Here is a 22,950-nt window from a genome sequence, read left to right as displayed (position 1 = left end):
CAGGCACCCCAACACACAACTGTTCTCAATGGAAGCTTTCACACAAGACCACCAATCACAGGAGCTGAGTCACCCCCAACCCCTGTAACAGGACATCAGGGATTTGCTTCAACCACCGGAATGGGGAGGGTGGTGGGAACACAAGAGGACACAAGAATGGCCGTATGTTGGTAAAACTGTTAAGATGGGTGGTGGATATGGGAAGTTCACTGCATCATTCTTTCCACTTACGTACAATTGAGATTTTTTACAATTTGAAAAAAATAGTACCTGGGGGGGGGGTGGGAACAGTCATGCAAATTATTATAAAATTCCCTGGGGAATTCTATGGCAGCATGCACACACAGGATACCCAGTAACACCGTCCCGTGATCGCTGCCCATCCTGCCGAAGGGCCCGCTGCCCCAGGCTGTTCTGAGAGGTCTGTCTCCGTAGTAAATCGCAGCAGGCTTCCACAAGAACTGAGATCAGCTTGGTCGGTCTCTTCCTAAATCACCTTTTCTACTTGTAGGATGCTAGGAGCAGAGACAGGAAGCCGGTTTTCCTCCTGGCCTTGTGGTGCCACCTTACTGCTGATAAAACTGTATTTTTTTAATGCTTATTTATTTTGAGAGAGAGAGAGAGCACGAGCAGGAGAGGGGGACAGAGAAAGAGAGAGAATCCAAAGCAGCCTGTGCCGTCAGCACAGAGCCCAACGCGGGGCTTGATCTCATGAACCTTGAGATCATGAACTGAGCCGAGATCAAGAGTCAGACGCTCAACCCAATGAGTCACCCAGGTGCCCCTGGACAGCTTTTTTATTAGCTGAAATGCCACACGTGCCCAGATCGGGTGCCATGCCCCGGAGGTTCTCTGGGGCCTTTCCATCCTGTCACCACATCTGTGAGTCTGAGGCTGAGCGCAAACTATCGTGGAAGCTGCATGAAGGTGAAGGCCACGACTGTGTGAGAGGAAGGTGTGTCCCCATGCTGATCTAAGGCAGCATTTTGTCCAGATCAGAAGGTGCTGACTACTGGGTCTCACGGACGGATGAGGAGGACTCTTGTCCCCTAACTGGCCACCGGGGCCATTGTCTTCTGACACAGCCTGGCCAGGAGCCCTGCCATCTGCAGAAGGGAGTTCACACCTTCTGCAATTTTCATGTGAGTGTATCCAATTTCCTGAAAAACAAAGCAAACGTAAATCTGGTTAATACATGAGGGAGCACTTTATGCTTTATTTTTAACTTGAACTAATAGTTTACTTAAACTCGATGCAATGAACTCACACTCCAGCTGGGAAATAAACTCTAAGTCATAACAGGTTACGTTTAAAGCTCAGTTTATTTTTTTCTAAGAGGATGTTGAGATATTTCCTTGTAAGATACTTTTTTTTTTTAACTAAAAAAATTTTTTTAAAGGTTTATTTACTCTTGAAGGAGAGAGACAGAACGTGAACAGGGGAGGGGCAGAGACACAGGGAGACACAGAATCCGAAGCAGGCTCCAGGCTCTGAGCTGTCCGCACAGAGCCCGACGTGGGGCTCGAACTCACGATCTGTGAGATCATGACCTGAGTGACGTTGGTTGCCCAACCAACTGAGCCACCCAGGCGCCCCTGTAAGATACTCTTAAAGAGAAAAAAAAAAAAAACAGGCTTGGAAAAAATATTAAAATATTTGTAAAACACATACCTGATAAAGAACTTGCAGCCAGAATATATAAGTAACTCTCAAAGCTCAAGAACAAGAAAACAACCCAGTTGAACTTTGCTTTGCTAAGGATTGTGGGAGGCAAATCAACACAGGGAAGAGAGCTCGACATCCTCGGTTACCGGGAAATGCACATAAAGCTACGACCAGATACTACTACGCATCTGTTAGAATGGCTTTAAAAAAAAAATCAACCAAAAAAAAAATCAACCAAACATTCCAAGTGCCGGCCAGGCCGTGGATCATCTGGAACACTCCCGCTGCTGGCAGAAATGCAAAATACCACAGCCGCTTCGGAAATCGGCTTGGCAGTTTCTTGAAAAATTCAACATACCCTTCCCGTTACAGCCAGCAACCTCACCTCCTGGGAAGTGACCCCAGAGAAGTAAAAACTTACGTTCACATTCACACACATTCACGCACACAAATGTTTACGGTGGCCTTATGTGGAGTCCCCATAACCCGGACACCCAAACGTCCTCCAACTGGCGAACACGCAAACGTGCTTCATCCGTACCGTGGAACGCACTTGGCAGTAAAAGGAAGGACCCACCGCGACAGCGTGAACAAATCCTAAATGCGTTAAGCGAAGCAGAAGAAGCCAGACTCAAAGGCTTCCCAAAAACAAAACAACAAAAAGATTTAAAAAAAAAGATACATAGGTAAAGCGGGGAGGGGCAGGGGTGGTTTAGTCGGTTGAGTGTCTGACTCAGGTCATGATCCCAGGGTCTTGGGATCGAGTCCCGCATTGGGCTCTGCAATGAGTGTGGAGCCTATCTGGGATTCTCTCTCTCTTTCTCTCTCTCTCTCTTTCCCCGTCTGCTCTCTCCCTGCTCACTCTCTTCCTTAAAAAAAAAAAAAAAAAAAAAAAAAAAAAGGCTCCCTTCTACTTGATTCCATTTATAGGACATTCTGGAAAATTCTGTCCCTGCAAACAGAAAGCAGATCAATGGCTTCTGGATGTTGGGGGAGGAGCTGACTACAGAGGGGCACATATATTTGGGGAGTGGGGAATCATAAAGCTATGGCGTTTATGAGACAGCAGTTTTGTCAACAGAAGGCACCCAAGAGGTTGATTGTACTCCATGTAAACTGTACCTCAATTAACCCGACCTTAAGGGTAAATGAACAAATCAATCACTAATGAAGAGCCACCCTAAGGAACCCGAGGTCGCTGACCGGCGGGACAGGTTTCAATCATCTCCCGGCCCCCAGCCGATGAGCCGCCGGCCTCTGCTGTGGTCAAGATACTCGCTGTGTGCCTTCCAGGGGCCAGGCCCGTGAGCAAAACGGAGAGCCCACGACGTGGCCCGCATTCCCTGGGAGAGAGGGGGGCATTGCTGTACTCTCACTGACCTTGATGAACTCCAGTTTCAAGTATTCTGCCATCTGGAAGGTTTTACACACTCGAAAAATGTTGCCAATGATGTCTTCCGGTGAATAGCCAAGATGCCACAGGTGAGCGAGAATCTAAACAGGAAGAGACGAGGTGGTGACAAGGGTACTAGGGCGGGGGGACGACAAGAAGTTGAAGCCACACCAGTCTTGGGTCCGTCACACCGCAGGGAGTGGACGGATCATCTTGGGCAACCCAGCGATCCAGGGGAACGGCCGGTGGGCAGACCCTCCAGATCGCCTGGGGGGTCATGAGTTTCCCAACAAGCAGAGAGAATATCACAAATGTTTTATTGTTTATTTATTTACAGTAGGCTCCATGCCCATGTGGGGCCTGAACTCGGCACCCTAAGATTAAGAGTCGCGGGGCGCCTGGGTGGCGCAGTCGGTTAAGCGTCCGACTTCAGCCAGGTCACGATCTCACGGTCCGTGAGTTCAAGCCCCGCGTCGGGCTCTGGGCTGATGGCTCAGAGCCTGGAGCCTGTTTCCGATTCTGTGTCTCCCTCTCTCTCTGCCCCTCCCCCGTTCATGCTCTGTCTCTGTCTGTCCCAAAGATAAATAAAAACGTTGAAAAAAAAAAAAAATTAAAAAAAAAAAAGAGTCGCACGCTCTATCGACGGAGCCAGGCAGGCACCCCAACATCACAAACGTTTGAAAAAGCATTGCGTGGTCTACTACAACAGCCACGTAGTATTTTTATCCAAGGCTCCGAAAAAGCCGTATGAATCATCCCAGCGAGTCCTGGGGTAAGAGGCAGAACCGTCTGTCTGCTGTGCCCTCCGGAGCTGCAGGTCACGAGGTGCTCCCCCTGCAAGTCGAGTCTCGAACAAACCCCCACTGGAGCCGAGTTCTCTCCACCTCCTGCCCTCACAACCCCAGGCCCCAGTTCCAACCCCACCCGGCCCACCCAGACTGTGGGGTCCGGGCTCAGCTGTTCTCTGGTGGCATCCTGGGACGGACGCAGGGGGTAAGGAAGCTGTGTGTTCATAAATCTGAAGGCTGCCTTTATAAAGGCTGTGTGTTGGGGTCTCTGCCCAGGTCTCCCCTTCGGGTTTGCGTTACGTCTGGCCCCTAAACCCAGTCCACCTCTGGCCTAGTTTGCTGGCAGCCGGGTGTGGGGGACCTCCCAGAATCGGGTCAATGGACTTAAATCGTACCACTGCCGCCCTGGTGGACCTGAGGGTCACCGGCACCCTGAAGATGCCCCCTGGAATCTGCACTTGGGACTGGACTCCATAATGAGTCTAGAAGTCCCCGGTCCTGCCTCTCCTGGACGACCAGGGGCCACTGGGTCCCAGTGAGCCATCCCCACACTCTTCAGGCAGGGCCAGAGGATGAAGTCTCCCTCCGCAGACAGATGGTGTCACTGACACGTAAGGAGTTGGGCTGGTCTTGGGTCAACAAAGTCCCCTCGTAGGGGATGTAATTATAGTACAAGTGTGTGTGATTCTGAATCGCAGGTTGAGTGCTTGTCAGCGGTGGGATTTAGAGCGAGAAATTCAGTCTCCCGCAATCAGTTTTCCCCTCTGACGCGTACCCAACTCCTAGCCTTGTTCTAAGAATTACGTGGAGGGGGCGCCTGGGTGGCTCAGTCGGTTAAGCATCTGCCTTCAGCTCAGGTCATCATCTCCTGGTTTGTGGGTTCAAGCCCCATTTTGGGTGAGCAGGAGGCCCCCTTAAGGTGAGCCCCGCTTTTCTCTCTCTCTGCCTCTCACTCACTCACACCCTCTCTCAAAAAAAAAAAAAAAAAAAAAAAAAGAATTCAGTGGAACGACGCTTGTGAAGTCCCTAGTACAGAGAGGCTCCCCCCGTGTCAGGGACGCAGGTGCAAGGCCAACCTTGTACGCTTCGTCGATGTTGGCGTTCACACAGTGCTGGATCATCTCCTTCACCAGCAAGGGGTGGGGCTCGTCGCAGACCTGAGCAAACCGGAAAGGAAGGCCTGTCAGGGGCTGAGGGGGCCCATCTGGGGAGGAGCCCCGACAGACCAACTGGGGGGCCACTGGTGTAAGCAACCTCTCAGCTGCTTTCCCCCTCGAATTCTCCGGCAAACACGACCAGGTTTGGAAACGTCCCTCTCACCACCAGATGAGTCACCAGACAGAATATGGTGTTCCCCTCCCCAGTGAGGAAGAGCTTCTGACACGTGGTTACAGATTCCCCAGGCACAAGCTGAGCGAACAGGGGCTGACGGAATCTTCTGTCTTATTGGAAGCCATCGGCCACACACCTTAGGTCACAAGGTCCCGGGAGGGCCTGCCCAGAGCCGCTCAGAATCCACTTAAGAACCGGGAGCTCTCCTGGGCCGACCTCCTACCTGGAATAGGAACCGGATTCCCCGGAGAGGGTCCCTCACTTCAGAGCCTGCAGGTGGTGCGCGGGTGTCGCTGAGCCTGGGGCCGCCCCCCTGCCCCTGCCTCCACTGGCCTGGAGACCCCACTCCACCCTCCAGCTCAGGATCCACATGTACAACTTCCAATGAAAAGCCTTCTGCCCTCCGCTCTGATGCCCCACGCCACCCTGGGATTTGTCTTCCCAGCTCAGTTAACTTCCCTCAGAAATCGTGCTTTCCTGAGCCCTTGAAGGTCTGCTCCCAGATGACCCGGGGCCTGAACTATCTAGAGGAGACTAAGCAAGTTCCCAGAGTGTCCTCGAAAACACATTCGCCACCAGGGGCTAAACAGGCTTTCAACGCGGCTCTTTTTACCCCCAGACTTGCTAAGGTCTGAATACATGGGGAGCTCTACCCAGCCTTTACCCCCAAATAAGGGGGAAGCTGGTCTCCAAGTTTCAAAGGGGTCCACGCAGACCCTGAGTTGTCAGGATGCACTGGCCAGTTTTCAAAAGTATTCCCAGGAGGAAAACCCTTTGCCAATGTGGGAGAGCAGGAATCTTTGTCCCTGGGCTGGGTGGGTGCGGAAGAGGTGGGGGGGGGGGGGGGGGGGGCAGGGGCTCAGCGTTCGCCCTCCAGCAGCGGGATCATGTGATCTAGGGGCGTGCAGCGGAAGCCTGCGTCCTCGGCCACCAGATACTGAGAACCTCTGCGAGCAGGGCCACATGAGGACCCTGGGGGTGGTGACCCTGGGGGTGGGTGAGCGACCAAGGCCACCTCCCCACGTGCGGGGGCGCGCCCGACACCCTCCGGAGTCTGTGCGGGGCGAGCGCACGCGGACACCTGGAGCAGGGGCCCCAGCACAGCCGGCGGTGGCAACACCGAGGTGCAGGACCCCCGGGGGCCCCACCGGCTCCCGTACCTTGAACACGTTCTCGCTGTTGATGAAGCCGAATCCCGAGAAAGTCGACTGCAAGTTGTTGAGCGCCTGTGGAGGAACAAGCGCACACGTGGAGGGAGATTTGCGGTCCTGCCCCTCCCCTCCTGGGCTCCTCCCCCTCCCCCTCCCGGGCTCCTCCCACCACCCCCTCACCCAGCGTGGGAGCAGCACCTCCCCCACAAGTCTGCCCTCCATCAGCCCCAGGCCCCGATGGCGGTGGCATGAGGTGCTTCCCCGCCCCGGGGCTGTGCCCTGTCTGCATAGTGGCCACTCGCTGCTTCCCCCTGCCACCCGGGGCACGAGCCCAGGAGGTGGCCGCAGCGACACGCACCTGCCTCATGTCTCCCTGGGCGGTGAAGATAATGGCTTCCAGGCCGTCGTCTGTGTACTGCACCTTCTCCTGCTCCAGCACGGTCATCAGCCGGGCCAGGACCTGGGCGTCGCTCAGCTTTGTGTAGCGCAGGACTGCGCAGCGGGACTGAATGGGCTCTGAAGGGACAGGAGGGTGAGGCTGTCCCCAGAGGGTGGCCTGGTGGCACTGTGCGTGCATCAGCATCAGCCACGCCGGCACCGCGCTCCCTCCCCAGCCTGTGCTCTCTCCGCTCGGAAATGAGGGCCAAGTTTCAAAGGATCAACCAAGAAGCGGCAACAAGAGAGGCCTCTCCCCAGCACTGCCCCAGGCAGCTTCCAGAAGGGGAAAAAGCCCCTCCAGGATAGAGACACCCACATGCCACAGCCTGCTGGTGAGTCAGTGCTGGGTGTCACCGCCCAGCCAGTCCAGGGTGAGCACGGGACATCTTGTGGTTTCTGTAAGGGCTCCACAGGAGATTCTGACCACAGCCAGGGCAGAGAACCGCTAGACAGACAGATGCAGAATTCCAGAAGCTGCCCCTCACCCTACATTTAGACTATGACAGCAGCTTCTCTACCATCCCCAAGCCCCATTCGGGTCTCCCTGTCTGTCCCGTGCTCACACACGCTTTCAAGGAATGCACTCCTGTGAGTTTTTATGTGCATTCAAAAATCCTGGGAGTCCTAAGAGTCAGTCCATTTCAACTTCTCTGGAATCAGGAAGCTCCATAACATAACCTTAGTTACGTATTTGGCTTATCAGCACCGATAAGAAGAGCACTAAGTTCCGATGAGTTCACATTTAAAAGCAATCAGTAGGGGTGGTTTGGTCGGGCTGAGTGTGGACTCTTGATTTGTGAGTGAGGAAGCAGACAGACCTCGGGGTCAGAGCAGACTAACGGGTAAGCTTCCACAGAGGGGGCAGTTCCTGGTAATGACAAAGCCCCACGTGCAGACTGAGACCGTGCCAAGCGCTCAGAGCAGGCAGAAAGTGCAGGAGCACGTCTGGAGCAAGGCAGGGACCGTGGCGCTACGTACAGATCAAAATGTCGCGTGTGCCTGCGATGGTGCAAGAGTCGCATGGGCCTGGGATTCCAGTCCCAGCTCCTCCGCCTGCTGTGTGACTTTGGGCAAACGACCCGACCTCTCTGAGCTCCGGTGTTCTCACCTCTAATGTGGAGCTGATAATACCTTCACATCAAATTACAGAAGATTAAATGAAAAAGCTGATTCTGTAGTGCTCAGCCCACCACCGCAGGCAATCAAAAAGCCCCTGCTGTTCTGTTGCTAAAGAGCCAACGTGAGCGCCACGTGTGGACCTTATGCCACGCAGAGCTGACCCTCACCTATGATTTTATCCGAAGCGTTACAAGCAAGAGCGAAGCGAGTCGTTTTGGAGTAGATTTCCATGGTTCTCCTCAAGGCTTGCTGGGCTCCATCGGTCATACTGAGAAGGAAAACACAGGGGCAGCTCGCCACTGGGACCCAGGGCCCACTGGACACAGAACCCTCCCCAGAGACCCTGGGAGCCGTGATCTCCAGACTGAGCACGCTCAGCTTTTCTCTGGGATCCACGCGGGTCTCACACAGGCAGGGAGGTGAGACACTCACCGCTATGGGATCTTAGGCAAACTACCTGAGCCGGGGCGGGGAAGGGCAAAATGGGGTGAAGGGAAACACAGCCTTGCAGTTACGGAACGAGTAAGTCACAGGTATTAAAGGTACAGCATAGGCGCGTCTGGATGGCTTAGTTGGTTAAGTATCCGACTCTTGATTTCCGCTCACGTCACGATCTCACGATTGGTTAGATTGAGCCCTGAGTCGGGCTCTGCGCAGATGGTGAGGAGCCTCCTTGAGATTCTCTCTCTTCCTCTCTCTGCCCTTCCCCTGCTCTCTTTTTCTCAAAATAAATAAACATGAAAAAAATTTTCAAAGGCACCGCATAGGGAAACATAGTGATATAATAGTGTCGCACAATGACAGACGGTAGCCACACTTGTGATGGGCACAGCGTGATGTATAGATGTTGAATCCCTATGTTGTGCACCTGAAACTAATGTAATACTGTGTCAACTACACTCAGAATCTTTTTTAAATAAATAAAAAATAAATAAATAAATAAATAAATAAATAAATAAATAAATAAATAAAACGCACTAGGGGGAAAAATCCTACGTAAGCCTCAAAGTCACCTATAAGGAGATAATGATATGACCCACCTCAGAGGGTTAGGGCGATTAAATACCACTGAAGTGGATGCTTGAAAACGGTTAAAATGGTAAACTTTATGTGTATTTCACCACAATGAAAAAAACGCGTCATTTAAATTATTCACGTAAGTGATGTTGGAACGAACACATTAACTGACTTATGTCTTAGATGAATGTTTGTAAGTTACTTAATAAAGATAAGGTTTAAGGCTCAGGCCACTACAAAATCGCTTTCCGAAGATGCGATAAGCCAGTCTGCCCCAAAAGCGCCAAGGTGAGAGTTTTCCCTCCCGACTTCATATTAAGTCCGACAGGGGACTGAGAAGTCAAGGTCAATGTGTATACTTGGCAAAGCACTCTACCTGTCTGCTTCATCGAGGATCATGATCTTGTGCCGCCCCTTGGGGAGGGTGACTTTCTGCTGGGCAAACATTTTGATTTTGTTCCTCACGACATCAATGCCCCTGAAACAACAAGGCAGAACGGTACCGTCACCTTCTGAGACAAGTCCAAGTGCCTTCATAGGGACTTCCAACCCCCGGAACGCCACCATGGAAACGACTTTCGTTTCTAGGGTTTTGGGGCAATTCGAACTTTTTATAAGGATCAACAGTTCGTTACTTTTATTCTTTCTTGGAGGTCTCCCAAAAACCGAATTTACTTACTTCTTTTGCTGGGATGAAACTCATTTTATCTTGCAATTACCCTAGGAGTCCAACGGACTCTTTTATAATCTGGGGTCCATCATGGGTCTAAGCGACCTTATTCTTTTTTTAAAAAAAAATTTTTTTTTCCCTTAAGTTTATTTATTTTTGAGACAGAGAGAGACAGAGCATGAACGGGGGAGGGTCAGAGAGAGAGGGAGACACAGAATCGGAAGCAGGCTCCAGGCTCTGAGCCATCAGCCCAGAGCCCGACGCCGGGCTCGAACTCACGGACCGCGAGATCGTGACCTGAGCTGAAGTCGGACGCTTAACTGACTGAGCCACCCAGGCGCCCCTACGCGACCTTATTCTTGAAACTCTGTATCTTCAGACTAACTGGCAGTGTCATCATCCTAGTAACTATTTCATCGTTACTTATCAGTTATTCCCAATGATGCTAAAAAGGGGATTGTCTTAAGAAAACGCAAGGCTGCTGCACTTGCCTACACTGGTGCCATTGGTCAGTCGTGTGAAAAACAGTCACTACCGCCCTACCCTCCAGTGTTTTGTGTCCCTGGGGGCACTGCACTCCCTTTCCAGAAGGTACAAAAGAAGTTCAAATACACCCTCTTTGTTGTTTTTAAAGCATTCATCGACTGCAGCTGAAAACTCAAAACGCTTCATTTTCCACCTACAACGTCAACGAGAAAACAGACGACAGGAGGGCATTCCACATTATCAGATAAATCAGAAAATGACCACAGAGAGACAAAGAACAGCACCCAGATGCTAATGAGGACGGTGAGGCTGACCACAGTCAGACCACCCCCACGATGCCAGCATCGTCGGTGAATTTTCTCAAACTTCGGCATCAAGGAATGCACAGTGTAGTTCCGAGGACAAAAAATAAAATATATTTCCATCCAGTTAGTCATTCGACAGGAAGGACTTCATTCCCCGGGATCTTGTGACAAGAACCTGACCATCCCGGTTTGCTAAAAGGTCACGTGACAATATTCTCTCATCTCCCATGATGTGTGCCCACCAGCATGTACGGGGTAGTTTACGGGGGTCAAGAGCTGAAGGTAGGTGTTGTATACGAAGGGGACCGGAAAAAAACAGATGGAAAAAAAAAACAATCCTTGTACTGATTGTTCGAATTGGTGTTAATAAATCTAAAGTTGGAACTATTTTATAATTATGGGCCATTTTCTCAAGATGATAAGCCACCAGAGTTTTCAAAAGTAGTGAGTCTGATGAATCAAGTGTGAGTAGAACAAGAAGTGACATTAGGCTAGAACCTACTTGTATCTGACATCCGGACTCGGTATTTACAAAATGGATCAATCCCAGGGCCATTTGCGACAACGGATGAGCGGTTAGCCATATTTGAAGGGCATTGCCTGTTTCAGGGATGTTTGGATCTTTGAAACCAGCAAAGTATAGGGGTGCCTGGGTGGTTCAGTCAGTTAAGCGTCCAACTTCAGTTCAGGTCATGATCTCATGGTCCGTGAGTTCGAGCCCTGTATCGGGCTCTCTGCTGTCAGTGCAAAACCCGCTTCAAATCCTGTCTCCCTCTCTCTCTGCCCCTCCCCCAGTCATGCTCATACTTGCTCTCTCTCTCTCTCTCTCTCTCTCAAAATAAATAAATAAACATTTACAAAAAAAAAGACCCACAGGAAAATATTAAAGAGCTGAGAACCGGGGCGCCTGGGTGGCTCAGTCAGTTGGGCGGCCGACTTCGGCTCACGTCATGATGTCGCGGTCTGTGAGTTCGAGCCCCGTGTCGGGGTCTGTGCTGACAGCTCAGAACCTGGAGCCTGTTTCAGATTCTGTGTCTCCCTCTCTCTGACCCTCCCCTGTTCATGCTTTGTCTCTCTCTGTCTCAAAAATAAATAAACGTTAAAAAAAAAAAAAATTAGGGGTGCCTGGGTGGCTCAGTCGGTTAAGCGTCCGACTTCGGCTCAGGTCATGATCTCACGGTCCGTGAGTTCGAGCCCCGCGTCGGGCTCTGGGCTGACGGCTCAGAGCCTGGAGCCTGCTTCAGATTCTGTGTCTCCCTCTCTCTCTGACCCTCCCCCGTTCATGCTCTGTCTCTCTCTGTCTCAAAAATAAATAAAACATTAAAAAAATTTTTTTAAATAAAATTAAAAAATAAATAAAGAGCTGAGAACCATGCCTCAAGGAATAACCAAAGACAGACATTTTTATTCAACGGTTCCTCATTTCATAATCCTCTACTATTTTCATCTAAAGAGTAAAAACAGCACAGGGGACGCCTGAGTGGCTCAGTCGGTTAAGCTTCCGACTTCGGCTCAGGTCGTGATCTCGCAGTTCGTGGGTTCGAGCCCTGCGTCGGGCCCTGTGCTGACAGCTCGGAGCCTGGAGCCTGCTTCGGATTCTGTGTCTCCCTCTCTCGGCCCCTCCCCCACTCACGCACTGTCTCTCCGTGTCTCAAAAATAAATAAACTTAAAAAAAAAAAAAAAGCAAACAGCACCTCACACCCATCAGGATGACTACCATCACCAACGAAAACAGAAAATAACAAGCGTTGGTGAAGATGTCGGGGAACAGGGCGCTGTTGATAGGAGTGCAAAGTGGCACAGCCACCGTGGAAAGACAGTGTGGCGGTTCCTACAAAAGCTAAACTGAGTGGCCGAAAATCATCCAGTGAGTCCATTTCTGAGCATATATCCAAAATAACTGAGGCAGGGTCTCAAAGAGCTGTTGGTACACCCATGTTCACAGCGGCCACAAGATGGAAGCGACGCAGGGGGCCGAACCAGAGGAAAGGATAAGCAAAATGTGGCGGTCCGTCCTCGCAGGGGGATACTACTCGGTGGTAAAAAGGAAGGGTATTCTGACACCTGTCCTAACACGGAAGAGCCCCGAGGCCATTATGCTGAGCGACACAGGCCCGTTAGGAAGAGACAAGTGCTAGAGGATTCCACCTCCGAGAGGTCCCTAGAGGAGTCAAGGTCGTCGAAACAGAAGGTAGAAACGTGGCTGCCCAGGGCTGGGGGAGAAGGAAATGGACAGTCGTTGTTGAATGGGTATCCACTCTCGGTTCTGCAGGGAACTGAGTTGTGGGGATGGCTGCACAACAGCGTGAACGTACTTAACGCTGCTGAACTGTGCTCTTGGAAATTCTGAAGATGGGGGGCGTCCAGCTGGCTCAGGCGGTAGAGCGTGTGATTCTCGATCTGGGGGTTGTGACTTCAAGCCCCACGTGGAGTGTGGAGATTACTTAGAAAAATAAAATAAAGGGGGCGCCTGGGTGGCGCAGTCGGTTAAGCATCCGACTTCAGCCAGGTCACGATCTCGCGGTCCGTGAGTTCGAGCCCCGCGTCGGGCTCTGGGCTGATGGCTCGGAGCCTGGAGCCTGTTTCCGATTCTGTGTCTCCCTCTCTCTCTGCCCCTCCCCCGTTCATGCTCTGTCTCTCTCTGTCCCAAAAATAAATAAACGTTGAAAAAAAAAAATTAAAAAAAAAAAAAAAAAAAAAAGAAAAATAAAATAAAATCTTAAAAACAATTTTTTAAGATGACACATTTTATGGTTATGTGTATTTTACCACAAAAATTAAAAATAATTTTTAGGGGCGCCTGGGTGGCTCAGTCGGTCAAGCGTCCAACTTCAGCCCAGGTCATGATCTCTTGGTTCGTGAGTTCGTGCCCGGCACCGGGCTCTGTGCTGTCAGTGAAGAGCCCACTTTGCATCCTCTGTCCCTCTCTCTCTACACCCTTTCCTGGCTCACTCTCTTTCTCAAAAATAAACAAACAGGGGCACCTGGGTGGCTCAGTCAGTTAGGTATCCGACTTCGGCTCAGGTCATGATCCTGCAGTTCGTGAGTTCGAGCCTTGCGTCAGGCTCTGTGCTGACAGCTCAGAGCCTGAAGCCTGCTTTGGATTCTGTGTCTCCCTCTCTCTGCCCCTCCTCCGCTTGTGCTCTGTCTCTCTCAAAATAATAAGCATAATATAAATAAATAAATAATAAGAAAATACAAATAACTTCTAAAACTTTCATTAAAAAAAGGGGCACCTGGATGGCTCCATTGGTTAAGTGTCCGACTTTGGCTCAGGTCATGATCTCGTGGTTCGTGGGCTCGAGCCCCACATCGGGCTCTGTGCTGACAGCTCAAAGCCCAGAGCCTGCTTCAGATTCTGTCTCTCTCTCTCTCTCTCTCTCTACTCCTCTCCCACTTGTGCTCTATCTCTGTCTCTCAAAAATAAACACTAAAAACATTTAAAAAAAACAAAACTTTCATTAAAAAAAACACAAAGTGGCACTGCCTGGGTGGTTCAGTCAGTTGAGTGTCCGACTTCAGCTCAGGTCATGATCTCATGAGTTTGAGCCCCGCATCAAGCTCTCTGCTGTCAGTGTGGAGCCTCCTTTGGATCCTCTGTCCCCACCCCCCCCCACCCCTCCCCTGCTCGTACTCTCCCCCTTTCTCAAAAATAAAAACATAAAAAAAAAAAAAAGTAGATGAGCAGTTCAAGTGCTTATGATGCCACGTCTACGGGCTAGAGACTCTCATTATTGTTCACGGGGGAGGATCAAAGGAAAACACAGAGCTGGCGAGACAAACTCCAGGTACAACACAGAACTGCAGAAAGGTGGTTTCTATGGCAACTCAACCTCAAACACTCGTCACCCTTCAGGGGGTCCTAACTCCCAGGTGTACCTGTCGTTTGAGGCGTTGAGCTCCAAGACGGCGTCCTTGAATGCTGGGCCCAGCAGGGCGCGTGCCAAACACAGGATGCTCGTAGTTTTGCCCGTTCCTGGGGGGCCCTAGGAGGAGATCGAGGGGGCTTCAGGCCGACAGAATGAACTCGCCTCAGCTCTCGAGTTACTGTTCCCCGCTGTTGCGCTCGCCTCCCCCTCAAACCCCCACCCCACATCAATACGGCCACCAACCCACAGGCCTCCTGACCACCTGGAGCGGAACGCTTCCCTGCCAAGAGGAAGGGCCAGGGCTTCGGTGGCCATGGGCCTCTCTGACCAGGAAGCTCTGCGCACTTAGGCTCTTGGAGGGAAAGCGAGACTCTAAGACGTCCAACAGGGAGGGCCGGGACCAGGTACTTACAGCGATGATAATGTTGGGCACGTTCCCTTCTCTTGCAAAGACCTGAAGAAAGAAATGTGCATCAGAACTGACTCATCTGCAGACCTGAGGCACCAAGCGTCCGCAGCCACACAGGCCCGTGGACTAGCACGGCCACCAGTTTCTCCACGCGGATGCCCCACGGAGCTCTCACCTCTGCATATTCCGAACCGAAGTCCTCATTCCCCCTCACACCTGAAACCCCACTCAGGCTTCCCCTTGTGTGGACCGTCAATCCTATTGCCCATGCCGGGAACCGGGAGGTCATGGCTATCCTGGACTGGGCCTCCCCTACACCCCCTGCCCCACATAGTGCCTCAATTACAGAGGCCTGGCCATCCTTTTTCCTTTATCTCAAGTCCATTTCCTTCTCTTCAGCCACACTGCCACTTCCTTTGTCTATGACCTCTCTCCTGGATCGCTTTTAACTGGTCGCTAGCTGGTCTTTAATCCCGCCCCACTCCCATGCATTTCCCCTACTGCAACCACAACCAATTTCCCAATATTCTAGAATGCACATCCATTAAAACCTTTGCACCTGACTGATGCCCTTGGAGGACTCCTTGCCGCCCTCCCTGTGAAGCCCAAACTCTTCCACAGGGCTCATGAGGCCGTGCTCACCTCACCAGCTCATTTCTCATACCTCCCGATACACACGCTCTACAGCCTTGTTACCCTGTGGGCTCCAAGGACCAGCAGCGTCGGCATCCTCCGGGAGCCTGTCAGAAATGCAGATTCCCTGGCCCCACTCCAGACCTACTGGATCAGATCTGCATTTCTACCAATTCCTACACCCATTAATTAATTAATTGTAGGCAATTCCTACACCCATTAATGTCTGGAAAGCACTGTTCTGTGTGTTCCACTCAGATGGCATCCCCGCCCCTCCCCCAGAGCAAACTAGGCCCTCTCACCTCTGGGCCTTTGCACATGCCATTCCTGCTGCCTTCCCTAGCTCCGCCCCCCGCTCCCCATGTCTGGCTAACTCTCACATACCTATCTTTGCCGTCCCTTGTTCCATTTGAGAATTAAGATACTGTGAGCAGGTTTGTTCCCTGATTGCTTCCACGGCAGCCTGTACCTCCTCTGGCAGACTGCTCATCACAGTACCTGTTGATTTCAGCCCCTGTGAGACTAAATCCCACACGGGCAGGGGGTCATGTCTATTTTGTTGACCCTTCTATCAACAGCTCCTAACACTGGACCATATCTGGCCCACGAAAGATACTCAAATATCTGTAAAATGAGTAAAGGTGTAAAAGAAATAAATATCTCGGTAGCTGTTGAAGTCGAAGTCCCAGTTACTGCAGAGATTGTCTCTGTCAGGTCTCAAACGGCTGGGCTTCTAGATTCCGCCTGAAGACCTCTAGAACTAGGATTTCAAAGCTTGCTCTGCGGTGAACATTTCTCCTTGTTCCTATTCCTGTCGTCCTGAAGCCGGCTGTCCTGTCACTTAGTCCCTCTAGGAAGGGGTTGACAAACTACTGTAAAGAGGTGTTGGGGGGAGGTGGGGGCCATCCAGCCTAAGACCTGTTTTTATAAGCCCCCTAGCTAAGAACAGTTTCTACATGTTTAAAGGATCGTTTTAAAAAATTAAGAATATCGGGGTGCCTGGGTGGCTCAGCCGGTTAGGCGTCTGACTCTTGATCTCGGCTCAGGTCATGATCTCACAGCTCATGGGATCGAGCCCCACGTCAGGCTCTGTGCTGACAGCAAGGAGCTTGCTTGGGATTCTCTCTCTCTGCCCCTTCCCCACTTGCACGCGCGCGCGCTCTCTCTCTCTCTCTCTCTCTCAAAAAGAATAAACACTAAAAAAATTTTAGGGGAGTCTGGGTGGCTCAGTCAGTTAAGCATCTGACTTCGGCTCAGGTCATGATCTCACAGCTTGTGAGTTCGAGCCCCGCGTGGGGCTCTGTGCTGACAGCTCACGGCCTGGAACCTGCTTTGGATTCTGTGTCTCTGTCTCTCTGCCCCTCCCCCGCTTGCACACTCTCTGTCTCTCTCTCTCTGGAAAATAAACATTAAAAATGAAAAAAAAAATTTTAAATAAAAAATAACAAACAAAAAATTTAAAAATTAAAAATCAAGAATATGGACAAAGACCTTACATGGTTTGCAAAGCCTAAGCTATTGACTAGTAGGTCTTTACAGAAAAAGTTTGCCATCCCTGCTCTAGAACAACACAGAACAAGTCAGGGAAACCCCCTCCAATTAGCCAGCCCTTTAAACATGTGAAGTTATCCACTATGGCTTCTAGTCTTCTCCAGACTCTCTCCATCCCTTAATTCTTCTGGATTCCAGGCTCGCCCCGCCCCTCACTATCTCCGCCGTCTTCCTGCAAATGCCTTGAGCTTGTCAAAGCCACAAGAATGTGACTTAAGATCAGCTCAAAAACAAAACAAAAAAAATTACTCACCTCCAGCCTGCTCACAGTGTCTTCATTGCCGACAATTTCACTCAACTTCACTGGCCTGTATTTTTCAACCCTGTTTTTAAGAAAACACATAAAGATCTTGACAGGACTATTTTCAGAAGGCCCAAAAGAAAGCACTAGAGGGCAATCCCGAGAGCCCTGTCAGAAGGCTACATAGGGGCGCCTGGGTGGCTCAGCCGGTTAAGCGGCCGACTTCGGCTCAGGTCATGATCTCACGGTCCATGAGTTCGAGCCCCGTGTCGGGCTCTGTGCTGACCGCTCGGAGCCTGGAGCCTGTTTCAGATTCTGTGTCTCCCTCTCTCTGACCCTCCCCTGTTCATGCTCTGTCTCTCCCTGTCTCAAAAATAAATAAAATGTTAAAAAAAAAAAAAAGAAGGCTACATACATTCAATTTAAATATAGGAAACGCTGCAGGTTTTAAATTTCAAGAGGCATCTCAGTGCCATTTGAAAGGTTAAGCGCCTAAGATTTGTGCGCCGAAGGCTTCAAACCCTCCGCAGCAGAGGAACACCTGTTGTTGCTGGAGAAGGGCCAGCGCGGGCCATCTGGAACAACGTGACACTGTGCAGCGGCACAGTCGGCCCGTCACAACAGAGTCTCAGAACATGAGGCGCCGACACCTGATCTGACGGACCCGGGCGCAACCAAGCCCCCTTCTCGTCCCTCACCTGCCACTTTCTGCAGACTTGCGCCAGGTGCACCGCAGGGCTGGCTAGACAGACTCCACAGGCCGGCCCTGTGATCCTGTGCGGACAGGCTAGTGGCTTACTCAGAGCGATGCTTCTCTCCTTTTAAATTAGTAAGCAAGCTATGTCACAAGAAGATGACCTTCTCGAGCTCTGAGAACAGAAGTGGGAGTGGATTTGCAATGATGTGACCATTAGTACTTCCTCTGCCCTTTATTTTACTCTCTGATTTACCCTCGGCCGGCATCCCCTCCAGAAGCAGCCTCATGCAAAGAAGCTTGTTTGACACATAGTACAGTCAATAAAGAGCTCTCCTCCAAGACCAGCCGTTGGAGCATGCTTGTTCCAACTCATTTCTTGTTCCTACTCATTTCTTGTTCCTACTCAGCCCTTTCCAGGTGTCTTTTATTTTTTTTTCAGTTATTTATTTATTTTGAGGGAGAGAAAGCGGTGTGTGCGTGGGGCAGGGGCAGAGAGACAGAATCCCAAGCAGGCCCCACGCTGTCAGTGCAGAGCCCAACTAGGGGCCTGATCTCACGACTGAGCCACCCAGGCGTCCCAGGGGTTTGAGATGTTAAGGGCCGCAAAGTGGAAGGTATAGGAACGAGCGAGACATTGTTCTTGCTCTAAAGGCCTTTCCTATTAGCAAGCATACAGAGCTTAACAAATCCCACTACGGTGCTAAACTGGTTATATAAACCAAGGGCTGGGGTGCCTGGGTGGCTCAGTCGATTGAGCGTCTGACTTTAGCTCAGATCATGATCTCGAGGTTCGTGAGTTCAAGCCCTGCATCAGGCTCGCTGCTGTCAGCACAGAGCCCCCTTCGGATCCTCCGTCCCCCTCTCTCTCTGCCCTTCCCCTGCTTGCGCTCTCTCAAAAATAAGTAAAACATTAAAAAAAAAAAAAAAATACAAGGGCTGTGGAAGCCCAGAGGAAGGGAATCACCACCGAGGAATGTAGGTGCTGAAATTTAAGCTAGACTTTGAACAAGGCAAACATGTTCCTTCTTCAGGGCCTTCAGAGGGGCTCCCCCTGCCTGAAAGCTTTCTCCACATTGCCACATGGCTTACTCCCTGAATTCCAGCCTTTGCTGAAATAGCTCATCAAAGGCCTTCCCTGACCACCAGACCCACTTACCCCATGCCACCTGTCATCAGCAAATATACATGTCTACTTGTCGATTCTCTATTCTTTCCCTATCCAGTGGAAGCTCATGACAGTCGTGTGTTTTGTATAATGAAGTAAGCATCCAGTGTTGTGCATAAAAAATGTAACTTAAGGGGCGCCTGGGTGGCTCAGTCGGTTGAGCGTCCACCTTCAGCTCAGGTCACGATCTTGCGGTCTGTGAGTTCGAGCCCCGCATCAGGCTCTGGGCTGATGGCCCAGAGCCTGGAGCCTGCTTCCGATTCTGTGTCTCCCTCTCTCTCTGCCCCTCCCCCGTTCATGCTCTGTCTCTCTCTGTCTCAAAAATAAATAAATGTTAAAAAAAAAAATTAAAAAAAAAATGTAACTTAAGCCACATATGTAATTTTACACTTTCGCAACCACCTTAAAAAAGGTAAAAAGGGGCGCCCGGGGGGCTCAGTTGGTTCGCCATGTGACTCCATTTCAGCTCAGGTCGTGGTCCTAGGGTCGTGGGATGGAGCCCTGTGTTGAGCCCTGCATTGGGCACCGTGCTGAGTGGAGCCTGCTTGGGATTCCTTCTCTAACTCTGCCCCTCTCCCCCACACTACCTCTGTCTCAATTTCAAAAAAAAAAATTTGTTTTAAAGATAAAAAGAAAACGGGTAAAGTTAATTTTACTAGTAATTTATTGAACCTGGGGCACCTGGGTGGCTCAGTCAGTTAAACATCTGACTTCGGCTCAGGTCGTGATCTCACAGTTCTAGGATTCAAGCCCCGCGTCCGGGGCTGTGCTGACAGCTCGGAGCCTGGAGCCTGCTTTGGATTGTGTTTCCCTCTCTCTTCCCCTTACGTACTTGTGCTCTGTCTCTCTCAAAAATAAACATTAAAAAATTTTTTTTAAATAATTTATTGGACCTAATATATCCGAAAGAGTATTATTTCAACATGTAGTTAATGTAACAATTACTAATGAGATTTTTTAAATACTAAGTCCTGGAAATCCAGTGTATTTTGTACACTTAGAGCCCATCTCAATTGGGACTAGCCTCATTTCCAGTGCACTCCATAGACTCAAGTGGCTAGCGGCTGGGGGACTGGACAGTGCAGCTGTGGATAGCCCCGTGGGCTGTACTGCACTCCATTTAGGTGCCTGCTATGGTCAAGAGGAGTGGTCTGGAAGGATGGGCACACACACAGGCGAGAGAGTAAAGCCATTACCACGCGCATAGGGAGTGGGACCGGAGCGGATCATCCATACCACACCTGTGCCCGTGAGGTGGCTTCCCATGTCACCAGCTCCTCTTAGCTACCCAGGATGCACCTTGTGCACGCAACCCCGAGTTCCGAATCTGCAACCAACGCTCCCCGACGTCAGAGTCGCCCCAGGCACAGCGACTGAGTGGGTGGTCACAGGAGGCGGCTATTAACACAGTCTGTGATCACAGGTCTCGGTTCTGACCGAGGACCCCTCCCCCCCCCCCAGACTTCAGACCGGCCACTCTTGAGCTAGGTGGGGTCAACGAAGCGCATCCCTCGCCCTCTCCAAATACTAATGTACTCGACGCCGTCCCGGGACCTCCTGCTCCGCTAAGGAGCCCCTGGAACAAGCTCCAGCCCCTGGATTCCCCACGGGACGCGGCCCGCCCACTCGCCCACCCACACGTCCAGAGCACCCATCATTTATGGCCTAGGTCCTCACCACGGCAGCTCGTAGTGGCTCGCGCTGCCCGCGGTCTTGCCGGAGGCGGGAACAGGGTCCTGGGCCCCCAGCTCTCCTGCGCCACCGCCGCTCTCCCGCACCTCCATTCTCCCGCCGCCTCTTCCCGCGCCCGAAGCCCCGCCCTGTGACGCCATCACGCAAGCCCCGCCCCGAGCACACGGGGGACGCCGGTCGGCGGCGGAAGACTTGGGCCCATCCCTTTTGCGCCTGCGCAGAGAGCACCAGCGAGACCGAGGGTAGCGGGGGTGTCGGTTGCTAGAGGCCGCGGTTGCTAAGGGAGGCCTGGCGTCCAGCCCGCTAGTGAGAGGAAGGCGAGACCCGACCGCATCGACTTCCGAGAAGGCAGGTCGCTCCAGGAAGGGACGTTCGGCTGTTTTCGTCTTTGTGTGATTGGTCTGGGAGGCCCTGTCAGCGTGGCTGGCCTGGAGCGGTGGCGCGCGGGCAGGCCTGGGGGGTGGGAGCATCCCGCTGCCGCCCAGACGTGGGTTTGACGGCGGACACGCGTAGGGACTGAACGTCTGGGCGGTGTCATCTGGGACCTGACTGTGCCCAGCTGTCCGGATCGCTCAGGTGTCCCGGTGGAAACGCTAGCTCCCATGGAGTGCGCTCCTGCCCCCTGGAACTTGGCGCTTGCGATCGGGGAGTTTTCCCAGTGTTGCACGGTGGAAGTAACCCCCGTTTTGCAGAGGCGGCAACTGCCCCTCTGTAGGATGTGACTCAATTTCATTCCGGAGAACTAGGTACTCCATATTCATGAGTGCTTTGAGCATTGTTTTGGGCTCGTTTTCTGCCTACTGAACTAATCTTTCCCCGCCTAGCCCAAATGTCATAATAAGGGTGCATAATAAACAAAAATAATGTACAAGGACCGTCATTTACTATGCTCTTACTATACCCTGTAGTGTACCCTACTATACTATATCCGAGGTGGATACTCCTAAATATCCACAGAAACAGGCTTGAGAATTATTGAAATATTTGTCCTATGTCATTGAGGTTGCAAGTGGTGGCCCCAGCATTCATTCCCCATCGTGCTGCCAAAGCAATTCATATAAAGTTCTGTTGTATTGCACGTAGCATACTCCTGCATTCCAATTTGGGGAGAAAAATTGGCTTTCATGTCCACATTGAAGATAAGAATCGGGACCCATTTATCTCTCTCCCTAGTGCCTAGCACAAGACCTGGCACAGTGTGAATGTTCAATTTGAGTGTGTTTAATGAACCATGAGGATCCACGTTTCCAGAACAGTTTGGTCAGCCATGAGGAACTGGGCTGCTCTCTCCAGAGAACTGATCAAAACCCTATGGCTCTTTCCCTTCCATCACCAACTAAAATCTCTATATATGATAGGTAGGAGACCTTGTTTTCCAGGTGATGGATTTGTCATTCAAATAAACACGGGCTCCCAAATCTACATCGCAAGGGATTGTGTTCTATTTTTTGTCCTTGCCTTTCAGTTTTCTTTCCCCAATTGCAGGAATGTATTGGGGAAGACAGTATTGGGGTTGTGTTCCTTTTTCATGTGTAAATTCTCTGCTTCCTCTTTCCTACCTGAGTGGTCAGCTCCTGGAGGACGAGGGGCCTGCCCCCTGACTCCTGGTGCCTTCTCTTGCACCTAGTAGACCGATGTGGAGTTCAGGTCTGCTAATTGTTCATTCGAGTTCTGCAGCCAGGCTAGCAAGTTGGAAGCAGTGGGCATAAGCTACAGTTGTGTCCTGCGAGGTGGGTGAGAACACGTGATTTCTCATTCTGTTGAAGTTATTGCCAGTTGGGCAGGGACCTCAAATGACTCCCGATTCTGAAGCACGATGGTAATTACTAAAGTCTCCAGGTTCAGGACTTTCTCAGTGTTTTTCTTGTTCCCTTTTATATGATTTGGGGGTGGGGGAGGCTTGAAGTTGGCTCTCCCTCTTCCATTCCCCTTTAAGCCGTTTGGCATGTTTTCAAGATCACTATTCACAGATCTTTTATTTCTCTGGAGAAGATACACATTTTCTTGAAATACAAACTTTTCTTGAAATGTCTCTTTCATCGTTTTCCCTTGGGTTTGTTCCCATGTAATAATGTTAATATTATCACATACACACCCTCCTCCTACCACATATACACACAGCTTAAACACAAAACGTTTTGGGGACGCCAGGGTGGCTCAGACGGTTGAGCATCTGACTCCTGATTTTGGCTCGGGTCATGGTCTCGCGGTTTGTGGGTTCAACCTCCATGTCTGGCATTTCGCTGACAGTGTGGAACCTGCTTGGGATTCTCTCTCTCACCCTCTCTGCCCCTCCCCCAGTTGTATTGTGCGTCCCTCTGAAAATAT

The 22,950-nt window shown here is 51.1% G+C and overlaps 1 protein-coding gene across 1 annotated transcript; it reads right to left on the bottom strand.

Annotated features, from left to right (window-relative positions):
* Positions 1 to 764: 764 nt before the first annotated feature.
* Positions 765 to 20,738, bottom strand: RFC2 (replication factor C subunit 2). Its single transcript, XM_030300782.1, has 11 exons — positions 20,608 to 20,738; positions 17,081 to 17,150; positions 14,647 to 14,688; positions 14,245 to 14,351; positions 9,280 to 9,381; positions 8,054 to 8,154; positions 6,688 to 6,845; positions 6,339 to 6,404; positions 4,923 to 5,003; positions 3,046 to 3,159; positions 765 to 1,160 (listed from the first exon to the last, which is right to left on the bottom strand). The coding sequence occupies exons 1-11, from the start codon at positions 20,712 to 20,714 to the stop codon at positions 1,050 to 1,052; spliced, it is 1,059 nt and encodes a 352-aa protein (XP_030156642.1). The 5' UTR covers positions 20,715 to 20,738; the 3' UTR covers positions 765 to 1,049.
* Positions 20,739 to 22,950: the final 2,212 nt, after the last annotated feature.

This window comes from Lynx canadensis, chromosome E3, assembly GCF_007474595.2.
Source record: "Lynx canadensis isolate LIC74 chromosome E3, mLynCan4.pri.v2, whole genome shotgun sequence".
Taxonomy (NCBI): Eukaryota; Metazoa; Chordata; class Mammalia; order Carnivora; family Felidae; genus Lynx; species Lynx canadensis.
This window is presented reverse-complemented; position numbering and strand designations above follow the sequence as displayed.